This window comes from Papilio xuthus, unplaced genomic scaffold (genome assembly GCF_000836235.2).
Source record: "Papilio xuthus unplaced genomic scaffold, Pxut_1.1 DF826933.1, whole genome shotgun sequence".
NCBI lineage: Eukaryota > Metazoa > Arthropoda > Insecta > Lepidoptera > Papilionidae > Papilio > Papilio xuthus.
The window spans coordinates 3,988,280-4,005,452 of record NW_013531716.1 but is presented as its reverse complement, the minus strand read 5'-3'; the positions used below and the strand labels follow the sequence as shown (position 1 = coordinate 4,005,452).

The 17,173-nt window shown below is 32.4% G+C and overlaps 4 protein-coding genes across 5 annotated transcripts in view; 2 read left to right on the top strand and 2 right to left on the bottom strand.

Annotated features, from left to right (window-relative positions):
• Window positions 1-6: 6 nt before the first annotated feature.
• On the bottom strand, window positions 7-3,846 carry LOC106122063 (testis-expressed sequence 10 protein). Its single transcript, XM_013317912.1, has 2 exons — window positions 3,212-3,846; window positions 7-3,090 (listed from the first exon to the last, which is right to left on the bottom strand). The coding sequence occupies exons 1-2, from the start codon at window positions 3,569-3,571 to the stop codon at window positions 1,522-1,524; spliced, it is 1,929 nt and encodes a 642-aa protein (XP_013173366.1). The 5' UTR covers window positions 3,572-3,846; the 3' UTR covers window positions 7-1,521.
• Window positions 3,847-3,946: 100 nt separating this feature from the next.
• Window positions 3,947-7,234, top strand: LOC106122066 (nucleolar protein 16). The gene is made up of 4 exons (XM_013317915.1): window positions 3,947-4,139; window positions 4,403-4,663; window positions 5,007-5,320; window positions 7,201-7,234. Exons 1-3 carry the CDS (start codon window positions 4,042-4,044, stop codon window positions 5,251-5,253), a joined length of 606 nt encoding a protein of 201 aa, XP_013173369.1. The 5' UTR covers window positions 3,947-4,041; the 3' UTR covers window positions 5,254-5,320; window positions 7,201-7,234.
• A 16-nt stretch (window positions 7,235-7,250) lies between these two features.
• On the bottom strand, window positions 7,251-8,629 carry LOC106122065 (protein DPCD). Of its 2 annotated transcripts, XM_013317914.1 has the most exons (4): window positions 8,466-8,629; window positions 8,023-8,348; window positions 7,715-7,951; window positions 7,251-7,407 (listed from the first exon to the last, which is right to left on the bottom strand). In XM_013317914.1, the coding sequence occupies exons 2-4, from the start codon at window positions 8,296-8,298 to the stop codon at window positions 7,303-7,305; spliced, it is 618 nt and encodes a 205-aa protein (XP_013173368.1). In that variant the 5' UTR covers window positions 8,299-8,348; window positions 8,466-8,629; the 3' UTR covers window positions 7,251-7,302.
• A 272-nt stretch (window positions 8,630-8,901) lies between these two features.
• The window catches only part of Ptp-h (protein tyrosine phosphatase), a 43,870-nt gene continuing 35,598 nt past the window's right edge, over window positions 8,902-17,173 (top strand). The window contains exons 1-2 of the mRNA XM_013318050.1: window positions 8,902-9,111; window positions 9,194-9,269. Coding sequence (XP_013173504.1) covers window positions 9,089-9,111; window positions 9,194-9,269 — 99 coding nt within the window. The 5' untranslated portion in view covers window positions 8,902-9,088. The remainder of the gene's footprint in view (window positions 9,112-9,193; window positions 9,270-17,173) is intronic.

The following is a 17,173-nucleotide window of genomic DNA, read 5'->3' as shown; positions in this document are numbered from 1 at the left end:
TTTTAATGTTATATTTTGTTCTATTATGTACTTTTTATATTAAAGTGCATGTCACCAATTTTATAATAATTAAATTCATATGAATTGAAATACTCTTCCTAAATCAGTATTATATTATATCAGCTTCCAATAATTCTTTTGCTTGTGCTAAATATTCTATATCGAAATGTTGTCTGTTAAGGCTAACTTATATTAGGTTTTATAGAATCTAGACGATCTCGAGTAATTAAGAAGTATTGATATGAAGGTAATTTTTTCTCGGTTCTTTTTTCCGTTTTTATTTTTTCTAATAGGTACTTTGTATAGTTACCAAAATTCAATAGCATTGAATGCACAATATAATATTTGTAATTAGGTAAATTTATTTATGAGGACTGAATTCTCAAAAAAATCTGGATCCATTATATCTCGATTATTATTTTTAAAACTAATATATGTTTTCAAATGCACTCATATAAAATTGGTAATCTTTAATTTTGCCAAAATTTGCCAAATATCTAATTGTGTAATTACTATTTAAAAAGGCATAGTGTATAATTATGGTATGCATTAAGCATCAAATAAAAAGTCAACGAGGCTTTAAAACAAACACTAGAGGAATCATATTTATGATATATCCAAACACAAATTGAAGTTATAAAAATTCAATAAATTAATACATACTAAGGAGATATTTTTAAAGGGATGTTAGGGAACACCTTAGTGGTAACTGAAGATGTTGCCGTACCCTTCCTAATAAGATTTTGTTGTCAAATGAACTTTCCATCACCAGATCGAATAAGTTACATGATCATGTGTTTGCCCTGTGTAAAATGTAGCAGTAAATTCTAAAGCAAAAGTGCTTTACCACATAAATAAAATAAAGTTTTATTAAATTAATTTCATTTAATATGGTGTAGTAAAAAAGGTGCAATATACTTATAAATTTACAACATAAATAGCAGAATGTCTTGTGTACAGTTTTAATTCTTATTGAGCCAACTTGAGAAGACAAATAGAATTACATATAAACTCATTGTTAGGGATAGGAATATATTTAAAATGGTAGAGATTATAAAGTTTATTTTACCAAATGTGTTTAATGCAATGCAATTTTCATGTCCTAAAATTATGTGTGTCAGTTTATCTTGTATGTATATTTTAGTTTTATTTACAACCAATATATAGAAGATGGTATGATTTGTTCTTGTATGGAAATTTGTGTTTTGTTAGAATATATGTACAGTACTATATGAGTAAAAAATTAACCATATGAAGCAAAATTATTATGTATATTATAATTCTTGGTGTTGTAAAAATGCAGCTATGCTTGCAATAATTTCTAGCTGTGGTTTCAATTGCAATTTCGACATTGGATATTGTCTAAAAATGTGGTAATTCTGTACATTTTGCTAATTGGTTGTATTACATTGGAATATCATGTTTGAATTAATAAAAAAAATACAAAAAATATGTTTTATATTTTATTTAACTCATTGATTATTCAATGTTTCATTACAATATAACAAAAAAATGTTAACCTTAATCTATGATGCCACCTCTAGATTTTAAAGTGTCAAGAATATATTGTCCATAATCACTCTTATATTCATTATTCATAATCTGGTTTTCTAACAATTCAAAAGACTTTGCATCCCATGAATTTATCCAATACAATATAGAAAATAGTTTGTAGTAAGAACTTTTTTGTGTTGAATCACTTATTGTAATTTTAGGTAGGTTTGTTATAATATCTGTAAGTTTAGGTTTAACTACATTGTTAAAACTTTTATTATTACTCACAGCAAGCCTATGAAGAATATTAATTATATCTGAACTAATAGTACTTTCTAACAATACTTCTGGTAAAATATGGAGCCAGTATACAAAAACTGCATTGGAATGAAAACCAACTAGATTGTTATTTAAATACATTTTGAAAAGCAATGAAAACATTTGCTGCTTTAGATATGTAGAAGAACTGTCACTGCAGTAAGTTGAGATCATTTTTCTAAATAATGGTTCTACTATATATAATGAGTTTGTCCAATTGCTGCTTATCTCTTCTGAAATTATTTTGTTCATAACTTTAATTGCCACATCTAACATGGGGCCTTGTGAGTTACTGGTAAAGTTGTTTTCAATGTAATTGAAGATAGCAGTGATATCTTTTTGGTTGTTTTTTATATTTAGGTTTGGATTGATACTTATATACAAATAGCATATTTCCAAATTTTCAATGATTAGCTTTGGATCTTTTATTGTGCTTTCAAAAGGTAAATCTGTTTTTGGCAACCGTGACCTTACATTAGTTACATATGGAAAGGCAGCAACAAAATGCTGGCTAAACAGAGACTTATATTTTTGTATGAAACTATTTTTTAACAATGAACGAGGATATGTTTTATTAAAGTATTCAACAAGTTCCCATATTATAGAAATCACATCAAGAATATGTTTTAATAATATTGCAGCATCTTCATTTATGACTGTTTCAATATTTTTATCTCCCTTTACATTAGGGCGTGCTTCGAGCCAAATATCAAACATTAAGGGCATTAAAGTTTCTAGATAGGATTGAAACTTTTCCTCTTCACCTGATATAAGGACATTTTGAGTGGTTTTAGATGAAAAGCACGACACTGTGCATACGGATGTATAAATTGGATTAAATAATAGAAAATTATTTTTATTTTTTATGTCAAATACATGAGTCTTGTCAGATAACTGTTCTATCTTGTAAACATCATTGCATTCAGCAAATTTATGCAAAAACTGCTGCAGCCGGTAAAATACCTTTACACGCCACTTTACACTAGTAATTTGGCTGTTTAAATTAACAATCAATGTCCTACCTTGATTTGTATCCTTCAACTTTGATATCATATCTAAGAAATTGGGTATAATCTTATGAAAATCATGAGCTATCAGTTGCGGGGTACATAATAACAAGACATCAAGGAATAATAGTGAGTCTTCTTGAATTCTGCTATCAATATGTGTCATTGCACTTCTGAGGTATGTTGATAGAACATCAAGGAAAGGGTCTATTTTATCTGTGCTTACATGTGTTAACACCAAATGGACTACCTTTATTGACTCACGTCGTACCTGGAAGGTAAGTTTGAAAAAAATTACAAATATATAAAATTGTCCTATAGAATGCCAAGAAATTAATCATTGATTATAGATATAGCTTAGTATTCTTTGTGAAAACAACCACCATACTCACATTTTTTTCAATGTTTAAAATCAAAGGCGTAACACCATGAATAAATTGTCCCAAGTTTACTTCCAGAGAGTCAGTGTGCAGAGTTATAAGTTCTTTTAATCCATTTAAGGCTTCCATACGGGCATTTGTATTAAAGTGACTTAGTCGTGATAACAATTCTTTAGCATTTAGCTTCTTTGACGACAAGGCTTCCGTTTGACCATGTTTCTTAAGTTGTTCTTGTATTATGATTTTTTTTACTTTAAAATTTGTTTTAGTAACATTGGTGCCCTTTGGTAGGTCTTTTTTCCCTTTTAACTTAGTCTTAGCCTTTTCCGACTTGAGAAACTTTTGATATCTTGTTGCACCCTGCTTATGCATCGTGATTTATGGCTGATTATTCCTTTAATAAGAGTGACTTGTTTTTTTTTCAAATTAATGTACAAGCAAGGCTTAACCTCTATCCAATGAAAAAAAACATGAAAATCAATATGACTTTGACAGAATCTAGCACCTGTCCGTAATAAAATTAAAGTTTACAAATTCACGACCGTTGATCAATAAAAATCAAGGGTACTGAAAACAATCGTCTGTAGATAAATTATTGTAAATGTTCTGTAGTCAAATGATTCAATACATTCATATAGAATCTTTTATTCTTTATATAAATTGCAATATTTAAGTATTAAAACAGTTGAGACAGTTTTAAAACCGTATGGTTGGCACATGGTTAGCTAATGTCAAATTGACGTTTAACTTAAGTGTAAGGTTGAAGTTGTGTTGTTTTTGGGTATTTACATTTATTAAGAGTTATTTTATATTAAATCAAAAGTATAACATTGTAAATCATCATGAAGGTTAAAAAACAACATCGTAAGAAGAAATTTCTACACAAACTTAATCGCAAAAGAATGAATAGAAAACAACGCAATACAGGCACCGTGCCATGGTATGACACCTTTTAAAATTCTATTCATATAGCAAAAGTAAACGCAGTATCTCCCATTACTCTATATCTGTTTTTGGCCGATCATACCCGAATACGATTCTTTATAAGTATAACACATAATTTTCCCAATCTAAATATTAAATAATTTCTTCGATCTTCCCTTCCTTAAATCATCCACATGTACTCGTGGTTTTATTTTACACTTCGTTTATCTGGATAAATTTCCATTGGTTATTGAAAACTTAACAGTGGTTTTATTACAGTGAAATAATAAAAGATGCATGGGATCACAAGAAATCTACTTATAAAAATCTTACAGATATGGGTCTAGCAAATGACCCAAATAAAATTATAAAGATACCAAATTTCAAACAAGAAAAAATAAAACAAGCTAAGGTGATTGTTAACAAGGGTGAAGTAGAAAACACTGATGAGGAGGAAACAATCACTGCAGTACCAATAAAAAAAGAAGTTGCTGAAAAATTAGAAAAAGAAGCTAAAGCACCAAGAGAAAGGAGATTTATGTAAGTACTTCAGGAAATGTCATCCTTTTCACACTAGGCATTATTGACAATATTAAGAGGTGATCATAAAATTGTGGAATATCATCCCAAGTATATTTTGTAACAATGTCTACAGTAAATAAATATCTGTTAAAATCTGAGATTTCAATAGCTCCTATGAATCATTTTTAAAGTTTTAAAAAGAGACTCCTGTAAATGTGTATTTTTTTAGTACATGCTGTTAACTGAGGGGCATTTTTAACACAATAAAGTATTAATCGTCAAAATGTTGCTGGTGTAAAAGTAGAAATCAGCGATCCTTTGGTTTCATTAATTTGAACCACTTAACTTTTTTATTTTGCAGGCTACCAAAAGGACAAGTAGAATTTATAACATACTTATTGGATAAATATGGACATGATTATAAAGCAATGGAAAAAGACAGGAAGAACTATTATCAAGAAACATGGAAACAGCTGAGAGCTAAGATTAAAACATTCATGGGTATACCCAAACAGTATGGTGAATATCTACAAGCAAGAGGATTATTAGATAAAGAACCCGATGAAGAGGAATTGAAGAAACAAGCAAAAGCTTTAGTGGAGGATTAGTTTAAGTTATAATTTACAAGGTTTTCTACTGAATGTCTCATATAGTTTTATTACCATGGGAGGTACAGTCAGCGTCATATAGATCGTAACAGACAAGATATGCAAATATATAGGTACATCAAAAGTAATCAATTATATCGGTACAACAAAAGTCCTCAAAATAATAGATACATTCACCCTGCTCAAAAACATCGGTACATACACAGCGTCAAATATATGAGTACATGCAAGATGCTCATAAATATCGTAGCAGCCACAGCGTCATAAGTAACGAAGCAGTCAAGGTGCGCAAAAATATCGGTACATTTGACAAAATTGAACTCTATCTCTATATACTTGTGATACAATTTGGAATAAACTACTTCTGTTACATTCATTTGACACTTTGCATCAAACCATTTTTCAAAATTTACTAAAAGTGTTCGACGCGGATGACAGATATTAGGTAGATAAAACCAACATCAAATTTAAGTTTGTCATCATATATGCTAGTTTGGTCTCGTGGCCTTACCGTTCGCCGCCGTTGGTACGTAAGGTCGTCGGTTCAAATCCCAAGCCACTATTTTTTTTTGATATTTAAACTTTTTAATTTTAATATCCAAGCACATGTAATTAAACTCTATCGCCGTAGTTATTAGGTACTTTTTGATATTGCCTTGGACTAATGAGTTTGACCGTTAAAGTACTTTTCTATTTCAAACAAAAATGAAGGAGATAAAGCGATGCTATTGGCATGTAATTTGTTTATTACTCATGTTAGTTAAACTTGTACCGGTAAAAATAACACTTTTACTTTTACCTTTTACTGATACTGATTATATTTAAGAAACAAAGAAAAAAAACTGAATGTCAATATCCAAACTACGTGCGTACGTGCGTGGGCGCGCACACATATGTAGATAACACTTGTACGTATAGTTTCCGCGGGTACCATTCTTAAAACCCGCAAAGACAATCCACGCTCCGCCCACTCACTTCACCCGCGATGGTCTGACATAATTGTTGTTAACTTTATTTAAATTTCTTTCTACCCAACAGCGAAAATTATAAAAAAAAATTGTCGAGCAAAATTTTACATTACCAAATTTTTACTGGTTATGAAAAAATAACCCCGTGATTGATAAAATGAAAAAAAAGTAGCCTGAGATTCGAACCGGTAAACTTACATATTACGGCAAACATACTAGAATACTGCGCCAAACTAGTATTATATATATTGTGACAAGGCAAAATTTGATATTAGTTAATACGTATCTGTCATATTCGGCGTGACAAACTTTTATATTTAAGCGTTATGACAGGAGAAGAAAAATATTGGGTTGCCCAGTAAGTTCGTGCCGCTTTATAAGGAAAATTGAAACCCTGTTCTCTTAAATTTTTGGAAATTATTTTAAATTATATTGGTACGACTCTATACCTAAAACGTCTTTTATTATTGGATAAAATTTTAAAAATTAGTTTTTATCTCAACCAATGAAATGAAATTATTCACAATATAGAAATTTTTGTTACGTTTAATAATGGTGGAAATCCGAAAATGAATCTACTTCAGCTACAGTCTATTGTAAGCTTTATATCAAAAATCAGAACGAACTTTCCGGACAACCTATAATGTTAAAACAAAGTGTCAAATGAATGTAACAGAAGTAGTTTATTCCAAATTGTATCACAAGTATATAGAGATAGAGTTCAATTTTGTCAAATGTACCGATATTTTTGCGCACCTTGACTGCTTCGTTACTTATGACGCTGTGGCTGCTACGATATTTATGAGCATCTTGCATGTACTCATATATTTGACGCTGTGTATGTACCGATGTTTTTGAGCAGGGTGAATGTATCTATTATTTTGAGGACTTTTGTTGTACCGATATAATTGATTACTTTTGGTGTACCTATATATTTGCATATCTTGTCTGTGACGATCTATATGACGCTGACTGTACATGAAACATGTAAATAAATCGTAAGAAATACAAGCTTTATTTAATTTATAACTTTTAATAGAATTCTAAATGCAAATTATACAATAAAACTATACAATTATCTTTACTGGGTATTACATTCACTTGGAATATCCTTGATAGGCTTGACTTTCTTCAGCTCTTCAAACCATTCTTTTTCCATATCAAGTAATGGCTGCGGTTTCTTATACTGAAATAATTATACAATAATAAAATACAAGGTATGAGTAATACAACAAATTATAAAACTAGGGAATCAGTAAAACCCTCAAGATCTAGTATATATAAATATCCTCCGATCGGCTTGAAATTTTTCAGATATCTTGGAGGTTATTTACTTAACTGATTTGCTGTGCAGAAAATTTTTAGATTTAGTGGGAAGGGCACTGCACAGTGTACTTATGACCTTGGGCTGTCAAGACATTTGAAAAGAACCAAATAGTATTATTTATCATAAAATAATGAAAAATATATCAAAGTATAATATTAATACTTACAGAAATAATCAAGGTGTTAAAATTATGAGAAGATTGGACATTAGCTTGTTGCAGTTGTAAATTTAATCTCTGAAGTTCTGGAACTTCTAGTTTTTTGTAATACTTTTTATTTGTTGTGCTTACAATAATGCATTTATTATCATTATCAACTTTAATTGAATAGGTATCTATGGGGTAAGGTAAATTTCTTATTCTCCATTCTAAATTTACCCTTGTATTCCGCCTTGTGAGTATCGGCTGAAAGAAAAATAGATTGATGTGATTTACCATTCAGTTAAGCCTTTAAATCCTTTACAAATAATATTTACCTGGTCTTTACATTCAGTTAAATCTGCCACTTCAACATTAGCACTGACTTCAGGAATAGGATCACCAATCTCTGCTTGCCATTTACCTTCACCTCCTAATTTCCCTTTTAGTTTCCAAGATCTACGCAATAAAACTTGGGTATCTATGTTGTACTCTTCAACCATTTCACGACCATCTTCAAACTTGTAATGTATCTTCTTTATTTTGTTATCTTTTATACATGATTTTTCAGCATTCAATAAAGATTTATACCAAGCTGTATTTTTATAAATCATATTGGTATGTTCGGTAATATAAACGTTCTCTTTAATTCTTTTTTCAAAACCTGTGAAAAATGGATCCTTGACAGTTTCCATGCATTCGATTAAACATGTTCGCCGTTTCATATTGTTTCTATGGAAACCACTGTTATCACACTACAAAATACAAATTATAACCTAACCTATATTTTACATGCTCGTTGCATCTTAGTTGCTATAACAAAAGTACTTCGCTACTACACTACTATTGTGATATTTATGATTATTGAAATTGCAAGACCTAAACTACAAAGCTAAAACACAATCTCTTATCAAAAATAACAATGTTCAACTTTGACATTCTATGTGTAATGTTACCATTCTATGAAAAGATTTTTGCTGTTATCATACATCTGTGTTTTAAAACGGCTTGTTTTCTCTCAGCATCGGTAGTTTGAAATTAACGTAAATTTTTGGAGATTGAAGATTTCTATTAAATATACCTAAATTTTGTGATGGTTAGCCAGACAAATGACCCTTACTTTAAGGAGGAAATTGAGAAAAAAATCGATTTTCACTATTATATTTTTAGTCTATGGTTATCTGAATTTTGTTGACATTTTGCAATCTATTGATTGACGACTCGTATCTTTATGGTCTCCAGAACGTCTTATTTACAATAATTTTTAGGTTATATTTTTGAAACGCACGAATAACACAATTTTGTCCTTGTATATAGTGTAAATTATTATTGTTGTTGGCAACGTTAACATTAGAATCTATAGGTGTGCAATGTAAGATTTAACTAAGTTCTTAAGGTTGCAAAATGGCTGGACGAATCCCCGATAGGTATGAGTTCAAATATATTTGAAAATAAACCCAGAAACTTTTTCATATGGTTAATACACATTACATTTATTTATTGTTGTAGATGGTTGCAATATAAAGCATGTGGAAAAGTCATAGAAGGCACAAGAATTATTTGCTTTAAAGTACCTCTAAAAAGGGTATGTCAATCTTTTTATATTATGAATATTACACGTGTAAGGTATACAAAGAGATATATGTATTGTTTTTTGATTCCACACGAATGGTAATACTTGCTTTCCACTTATGATTTTGAGGGATTCATACACATATATTCCTATTTATTGGAATAAAACACATTGAAAGAATCAAGAGCTTGGACTAAATAACCGGGTTGTCAGGGTGATGCGTGAGTGGCAAGGCGAGTTTACCAATTGAAACAGGACAGGGTAGAATAGTTATAAGAGTATATGTGACCCCTAGATCATCAACGACTTGACCAATTTTTAAGTTTGAGGTTGAAGGTTAGGCTAGTTAATTACTAGTTTGAATCAAATTCATATTTTCAAAATTCTAAGGTAAAAATTTCAACAGTCATTATGTCAATGTAATGCATAATTGTATCTCAAAAAATTATCTTTTGAAGGAACACTGCCACCTATCATTGAAAAGTAGCATTATTCTACTGTTGCATGTTGTAATAGTTTTTAAGCTTAGCAGTAGATGTCTCCACTTGTTCTATGTTTTTAACGTGTGATTTTTAGAACAAGATTACAACAACAATGATTTTACACAGCTTCATTGTAGACAGTGTTTATTTAGACTATATCTAGCCTCGGCGAAATCTAATCTACAGTACTTTTTCGTCAGTTACCGTGGGTTTCTGAGGCCATAATTTCCGTTTAAAACATGTTACTTTGGTTTTGTCAAAGATGACTGGGATGACAACATGTTTTATGCAGATATTTAGATAGTTAACACTAACGGTTGGTTTCTGAGACTTTACTTCAATAATCTGTTTCTTTATTTAGATTGGAAAGTAAAGCAAGTGGGCAATCATAAATTTCTTCCCTAATTGCGGCACAATAAATGTGAGAGTATATCTAATAAACAATTTAAGGTGTGAACACTTCTATATAATTAAAATAATTTTCGAAGATACCTTGAAATGTAACCAAGATTGGAAATCTCGTGGTAAAACAGCAAATCAAAGGAATCGCGTCAACATTTAAAAAGTTATACATTATTAGTTATATGACCTTTATTAATATTAAACAAAGAAGACTCTATGCTTTTCTAGATTTTTTCCCCACGTGTATACTATCCTGATCAATGTATAAAATGCGTCAAAATTGCGACTACACCAATTGTTTTTAGCCCATATCTTGGCAATGGAAAAATTTTTTTTTTGGGAATGAGAAAGCGAATTTTTTCATTCAATTATAGGCTTTAGTGGCTTGTATCGACAATGAGATGCACTATCGGCGTGCAGTCGCCCAATGCTTGTTTGTATAACTGTCAGTTGCTTGCCTGTGCCTTGGCTCGCACTCCACCGTACCACAGTTACACGACAAACATTCTAAACCCCCCGCTCCTCTGTCTTCATTCCCTTCACTCACTGCCGATTTCTGTGAATTTGTTTAGAGATGTCTTTTATCGATTATATTTTTGGTTAGTTAGTAGTTAATTGTAAGAAAAATTGACAAATTTTCGTCTCGTCGGGAAAGATGCCTTTTGACTAATTAGTATGAATGTTTGGCTACAAAATTGAAGAAAGTATTGATGGAAGAAATGAAGAAAGTATGTACATACAAGGATATGTTTAAGAAGAGGGTGAAATCAGGTATGAAGTCTAAAGAGACATATTGAGTCCATATTACGATAGGATACGTACGATAACGGCTGAGAAGTCATCTTCATCGTAAGTTCTAAGAGGATGAATATTTTTTTTACTTGAAAGTTATCAAAACTAGTCCACATGTATTTAATTAATGCTGTACTAGCTCGTCGTATATCGCGTCTGTACACTTAAATCGAACTGTCATCAAAAGTGATGGATATTGTAAGCCTGACCTTTAAATAGTCTCATTGTATACAACATATCAAGTAATTTAGTAAAACAAAACCTTCGTTTATCCAAATGTTGTTTATTATGTACTAGCTGTCGACCGTGACTCCGCGCGCAGTTAAAATAAAAAACTTAATTAGTAGCCCATGTGTCCTTACGGACTAGGTTCTATATGTACGCCAAATTTCATCGGGAACAGTTTAACCGTTCTGGAGATCTTTAAACAAAAATCCATTAATCCATATATCAGTCAAAACATTCGATTTTATAATATTCGTAAGATTATATTATAACAATAACGTTAGTATAATGAAAAAAAATGGCTTTTCAAAGTTCCGGTCTGAGTTTTCTTTGTAATCATTTTAACTGCTGTTTATTCGAAAAGTTTGATATCAACATGAACTATGTCTATTTGCTGGTAGTTAAAATTCTTTGTTCTATAGGTGTCAGTAAACAATGAAAATGGCTTTTGTGTAAAAGTAATAAAATGCGAGGCATTAGGTAATTACAGTGTTAATAGGGAACATATGTTTTGTATTAAATCTTCATTTTAACAAATTATGGGAAATCTAAATTCGTACTTTTGATAAAATTCATTTATAAATAATCGTTATAAATAAATTTTAAGTCAATATGTAATCTTATAAAAAGCACGTTTTTTTCTGTAACATAATGTGTGTCAAACGCTCCAATTATTATTATTCCTACTAAAATTTTACTAGTAATATATTAGGTAAATAAAAAAAGAACAGTAAGAAAGCTTTGTTCTTCGTGTTAGAGATTTAATTTTCTAACTCAGCTGGGGTAAAGAATTTAATCAGTGCGAATTGAGTGTCGTCGACAATAGGCTTGGATCGCTATTGGATTGTGGCTTCGGTACGTTGCTATGTCGGTCACAGGCCGATGTGAGATAACGTGCGTGCCTCTGCTCTGTGGACTACACAGCTGTTTTATATGCATTTATGCAATTATCCAACCTCCCTTTGATCGTAATTTAATTTTAATTCTTCAATGGATTCTTTAATCTTTTAAAGTCTGTTACTTCAACAATAGAGGTTCACATTCAATCCATACCACCATGGTCGTCATAATTGTAGAAAAGAAAGATTTCCTTTATTATATGAATTTTGTGTTTTTTTAAAACCTCAACTTTTTTTTTAAGTTACGATATTAGCAGGTTTTTTATAAACTGGATAATTAGATTTTGTTAGGTAATTTATACCAAATTCAATGTATGTAAGTCCTCTTAGATTTAGAAATTGGAATGTTAGCGTTACGTTTACATAAATCAATTCATGATAATAACCGGCTGCGGTGGCTCCTTTGAAGATCTACTAAGATGAAGACAAATAGGGTTTAAAGCGGGATTTTGGTTGCGCTAAGTGAGATGTAGATAAAGTAAGACTTGAAATTAAATGATGCGTTGTATTTGTACTCCTTTTATCCCTTGAGATAAGGGTATATTTTAATGTGTAATTATGCGTACGGATTTGACCTTAATCCCGTTACACATCTGCCGTGTGTTTGCTTAGCAGCGTGTCAAAATATTTGTCCCTTATAAAGGAACGGCTACGACTCATAAAGGACTAATCTCATATTTGATAAAACAGCGGGTGCCTCTTACCGTGCACCGTGAATGACCGCCTTTATCTCTCCATCTTTTGAATTTTTTCATTTCGTCTAAGAAATATTTCCTTTATTCGGTTTCCGTGGCGCTTTGATTCCGTTCCTTTATTCGTCGGGATCTCGCTCATAAATTTCGATAGTTTTGTTTACTTTGAGTTATAAAGGGATATTACCGTAATGGCAATCGGTATTTGTACTCGTAATTTGATATTGACTCTCTATTAGTTTTTTGAAATTTATGATTTAATGATTTCGTTTCTTCATATTTCCTTTGTCTTTTAAAATTTTAACTAATGTATACGTGTAGGGAAAAATAAATCAGTAAACTACAAATGAACTAAAGGGTTCATACATTAACAGAAGTATGAAGCCTTCAAGTGATTGTTTTTGTGGAATATTAAAATTTATCCCCGCAATCCCGGCGAACTAGTCTTAAATAAAATGGCATAGCGTTGTACCAAGCATGATGTTTCATTTGTGGGGGACATATTGTAAATATTTTTACGACGTCTTCTGACTTTGATCGTCGCAAGCGATGTGTCCTGCGGGCGCCAGACGCAACATATCAATCAAACACTTCTTTTGCCCGCCACAATAACAATATTTTCTTTTCACAATGCATTTTTACGATACAACCTCTCGTGTGGACATGTACAATTGGTGCAATGACTTTGATCGTTCTTGCATCCATTATGCACACACACGCAGGGCCCTTATAAAGTTATAAACTTCGAATGAGGTCCTTTTTATGTTTTTTTCGACAAGTTCCGAAGGTGACAAGTATACACCCGTGGTAATATCTTTATTTATGTATATTTCGTGCCGTACAAACACCTGAGAAAAGACCTCCCGTGTAACACATTATATTCCGTATGATATGAGAAAATATTGATTTCATTCAAAGAAGTGTGAATCGGCAATAGAGTCGTGAATTAATGTATTTCTCGATGTCTCGTTATAATATAAATTGTCATCTTGTCATCTCATATGAATAGAATTGTAATAAAACTTTTGACTTATGATTTCCTTTACCGATTTCACTACAGCAACAATTAGCAAAAAACAACACACGCATATATTATACTACAACCACATTTGTTATTTTTTGCAGATTTAGATATTGCTTATGACTACTCTGTGAAATATGCTGTAAAATAAATAATACTCAATGTTCTTATACTTAGGCAAAATTGTTATAATACGCATGATACTGCCATTATAAATATCATTTGCTGCTGGCATGCTTGAACACTGCTTACACGATTTTATCGATCTGTGATTGGTCCAAATGATTCATTTACATCGTCTATATCATGCCCACTTTACTATCGGCATGGAGATCAGAATCGGGAATGGTATTGCATTTCTCCGGGCGTCGCGTCGCGCCGAATAAAAAAGTCATAAAACGATGACACTCTTGGGAATACGGAGGAGTAAGTAACGCCGCTCGATATCGTCCGCCCAGTTTATTGGACCGACTACAACGAAAGGCCACCACAACCGATACATTGCACTTATCGTTTATCGGCACGTAATGATATAATGTTACAAGATCGTAAAAATACGAACTGAAACTAGGACCGACGTACTGTTCGTCGTATCAAGGATGTGTTGCGTACAGCGGAGCTTTTTCGGTCTCTTAAGAAAACCGGTAATGAAAATAAAAACCGTTAAAGTCCCTATATCTGCTTGTATTGTCTATTCTATGTAATTGATTGATATACAATGTGGTTAACGGTGTTCTTTGTTATTTCCGACGGTGAAGCAATAGTAAAGTTTAATCATATGATAATGTTAAAAAAGGATACATAGGCGTCTATTAAGGGCTTATTTATGAGGTCGGGACCCGAAACCCTTACATAAATCATCGCCATTTAAGGCGGGCCGGACAAGAGAGAATTCTGATTCAATTTGACTTCTGATTCTTCCTTATGTTGTATAAGTTTATTTTGATTGTAACAATTGTGGAATATCGGAGTTAGTTTTTTATGAGTCAAACTTAATGGAATTTTCCATGATTATATGAAAAGCTCGATTTGTTAAACTATACGGTCCTGTGATCTATTACGTTGCGTGACGATAGGTAATTAGTGTCGAAGTGCTAAAATCGAGTTAGCGAGGCACAGATTAGCGAAATATTGATTGCGTCGCCTTGTGGCCAGTGTAAATACACTTTTAGCTAACCAATTTAGGCTTGTAATAGCTGCTTTGGAATACATTGTTTTTATGATCCATGCACTTTAATCATGTTAATAAATTGTTTAAACACAATAGCCCGGTATCCGAAAATCTTAATTGCGTCAAAGTACAGTGTTGACATAGTGCCGTCATCGCATCTCTGTCCAACATATTATGGTGTATTTTTTACTTCAATGGAATCATTACGCTGATGTCACCGTTGATTCCAGGATATGATAATCGTGATTGTTACGCCCCATCTGTTATCTGGCCACGTCCGAATCGAGGATGTGAGATCATTTATTACGGTGATGGAATATTTTTCCGTTTTATTCAGTTGACGCTAATTAGGGATCGACGTTAAAACGTCCGAAGAGAATTAATATATGAATATTAGATTCAAAGATTAGTCAATGAAGGTATTAGCCTGGCAGACGGCGGCGCTACAGGAAATTTGTCCTGCGCGTGTGGACCCCGACGGCGGCGGCACCGTGCGTCCCTACTCCCGCTAATCAATGTTAGTTGATTGCCAATTTGCGCAGTGATATATAGCCGATTGCTTTGCTTAATTGTTCGCTATGAGTAGAGCCATTGGAAACTGCACCACTCATTTGTTGTACGTCATTTGAACACGTAATGCGTTTTAACGACTCTCGTATGTATCACAAGGCTGTGCAAGGCTATATAGCACGTATTAAGTTACACAATTAACAATTAAGCTAATTACGTCTAACGTAAGTCCATGCTCTCGAATACAACCTTAATGCGATGCAATATTTAATGGCGCGGTAGATTCAAATTATTGTAACGTGGGTTCTTAAATCAATATCGTTGGGTATGTTTGAACTTTCTGTCGTCATCCAATTAGGTTTATTAAAATTTATTGGGTGTAACGAGTGAGTTACGCGGCGCGAACCACGCATGTTCACCATTACTATTGACATGGTTTTATTTATTGATTTATTTCAATCTACAATTACGCATGATGTGCATAGGAAATTTATGGTGAAGCTAAGCCACTTGTTAGTTATATCGGTGAAGATTTGCTTAAACAAGCGGCTGTTTATGGTCTATGGGCGAGCGTTTTATTACATTCCGACTCCTCAAATACACTTGCTTTGTATTTATCAGTAATTAGTTGGCCATGTTTATTGATTCTTCCGACATCGTAACTGTGCAAAATGTTGCGCAATACTTATTACTTTTGAACTAAAGAAATGTAGCGGTTCTTGCGATTCCCTTGATTCCAATAGAGATTTATGAAAACTATCTAATTAGAAATTTCTCAATACAACTAAAATTCAAAAAATTGCACTAAGTATAGTATAATTTCTGTAGTATATTATACTTTATACCTTTTTTAACTCTAGATTTGTTTTTTTGCGATAATTTAAAGTCCATATATAACTTTAACTAAACCTTCAATTTCTTACAAAAAGAATGATCTGTTATTAATTCAGATAGTCATAGATAAACTGCGCATGTTCAACGTTGCACAACTCGATGTAATAACGTATGGCACCAAACCTTTCCCACAATTATTCTCAATGTATCTGGATCTAAATCGTGTTAACGACGGCTCATGTAGTACACTGGCATGTGGGTGGCTCAGTTTATATGCTCAATCAACGGTTGGTCGCACGCGCTACCGTCGAATTATACGACCACTGTTATTGCCCACATTTGCCGACCATTTTCATAGTCGATGTTGTATCACTGTTGCATTGTTTAAGACCACCAGCGAATCTCACTTTAATCTAACTGATCATCTTAGAAATCACACTGAGCGCCTTCTTAGGGTGCGAGACTCTCAGTGTGGGAGTGTATATTGTGTATAGGTTAATTGTAATATTTGTAATGAAACACGAAATATATTGAAATAGGGAATTTTATAGATATATTTCATTGATCTTTGTATGGTACATAAAATGGACATTGGTAGACGCCAACAACACCATCTACTGCACGAATGTGCCAGTGCAATACCACGACCACACAGAAGATAAGCGTGAACTGGAAGCAATTACGCGTTTCGCCTGATGATTGTACGTGTCGGAAGCCTAATTTTAGACCTCTTCCCCTCCCTACCCCTTTATTTTAAGAAAATGGTGGGAAGGGAAAGCAGATTTGAAAGAGAATTGGACACCTAAAAAGTGGAAATTTAAGCGCATTCTCTTTATGCGCATCCTTCGTCGATTGATGGTAAGCAATGGCAATGCAATTGCGAATGTC

Coding starts and splice junctions, on each gene's coding strand:
- LOC106122063 (XM_013317912.1), bottom strand. CDS start 3,571: ATGCATAAGCAGGGTGCAACAAGATATCAAAAGTTTCTCAAGTCGGAA. Junction 3,091..3,211: donor TTTTAAACATTGAAAAAAAT/GTGAGTATGGTG, acceptor CTTACCTTCCAG/GTACGACGTGAGTCAATAAA.
- LOC106122065 (XM_013317914.1), bottom strand. CDS start 8,298: ATGATTTATAAAAATACAGCTTGGTATAAATCTTTATTGAATGCTGAA. Junction 7,952..8,022: donor TAACTGAATGTAAAGACCAG/GTAAATATTATT, acceptor TTTTTCTTTCAG/CCGATACTCACAAGGCGGAA. Junction 7,408..7,714: donor TTAACACCTTGATTATTTCT/GTAAGTATTAAT, acceptor TAATTATTTCAG/TATAAGAAACCGCAGCCATT.
- LOC106122066 (XM_013317915.1), top strand. CDS start 4,042: ATGAAGGTTAAAAAACAACATCGTAAGAAGAAATTTCTACACAAACTT. Junction 4,140..4,402: donor AATACAGGCACCGTGCCATG/GTATGACACCTT, acceptor GTTTTATTACAG/TGAAATAATAAAAGATGCAT. Junction 4,664..5,006: donor CCAAGAGAAAGGAGATTTAT/GTAAGTACTTCA, acceptor TTTATTTTGCAG/GCTACCAAAAGGACAAGTAG.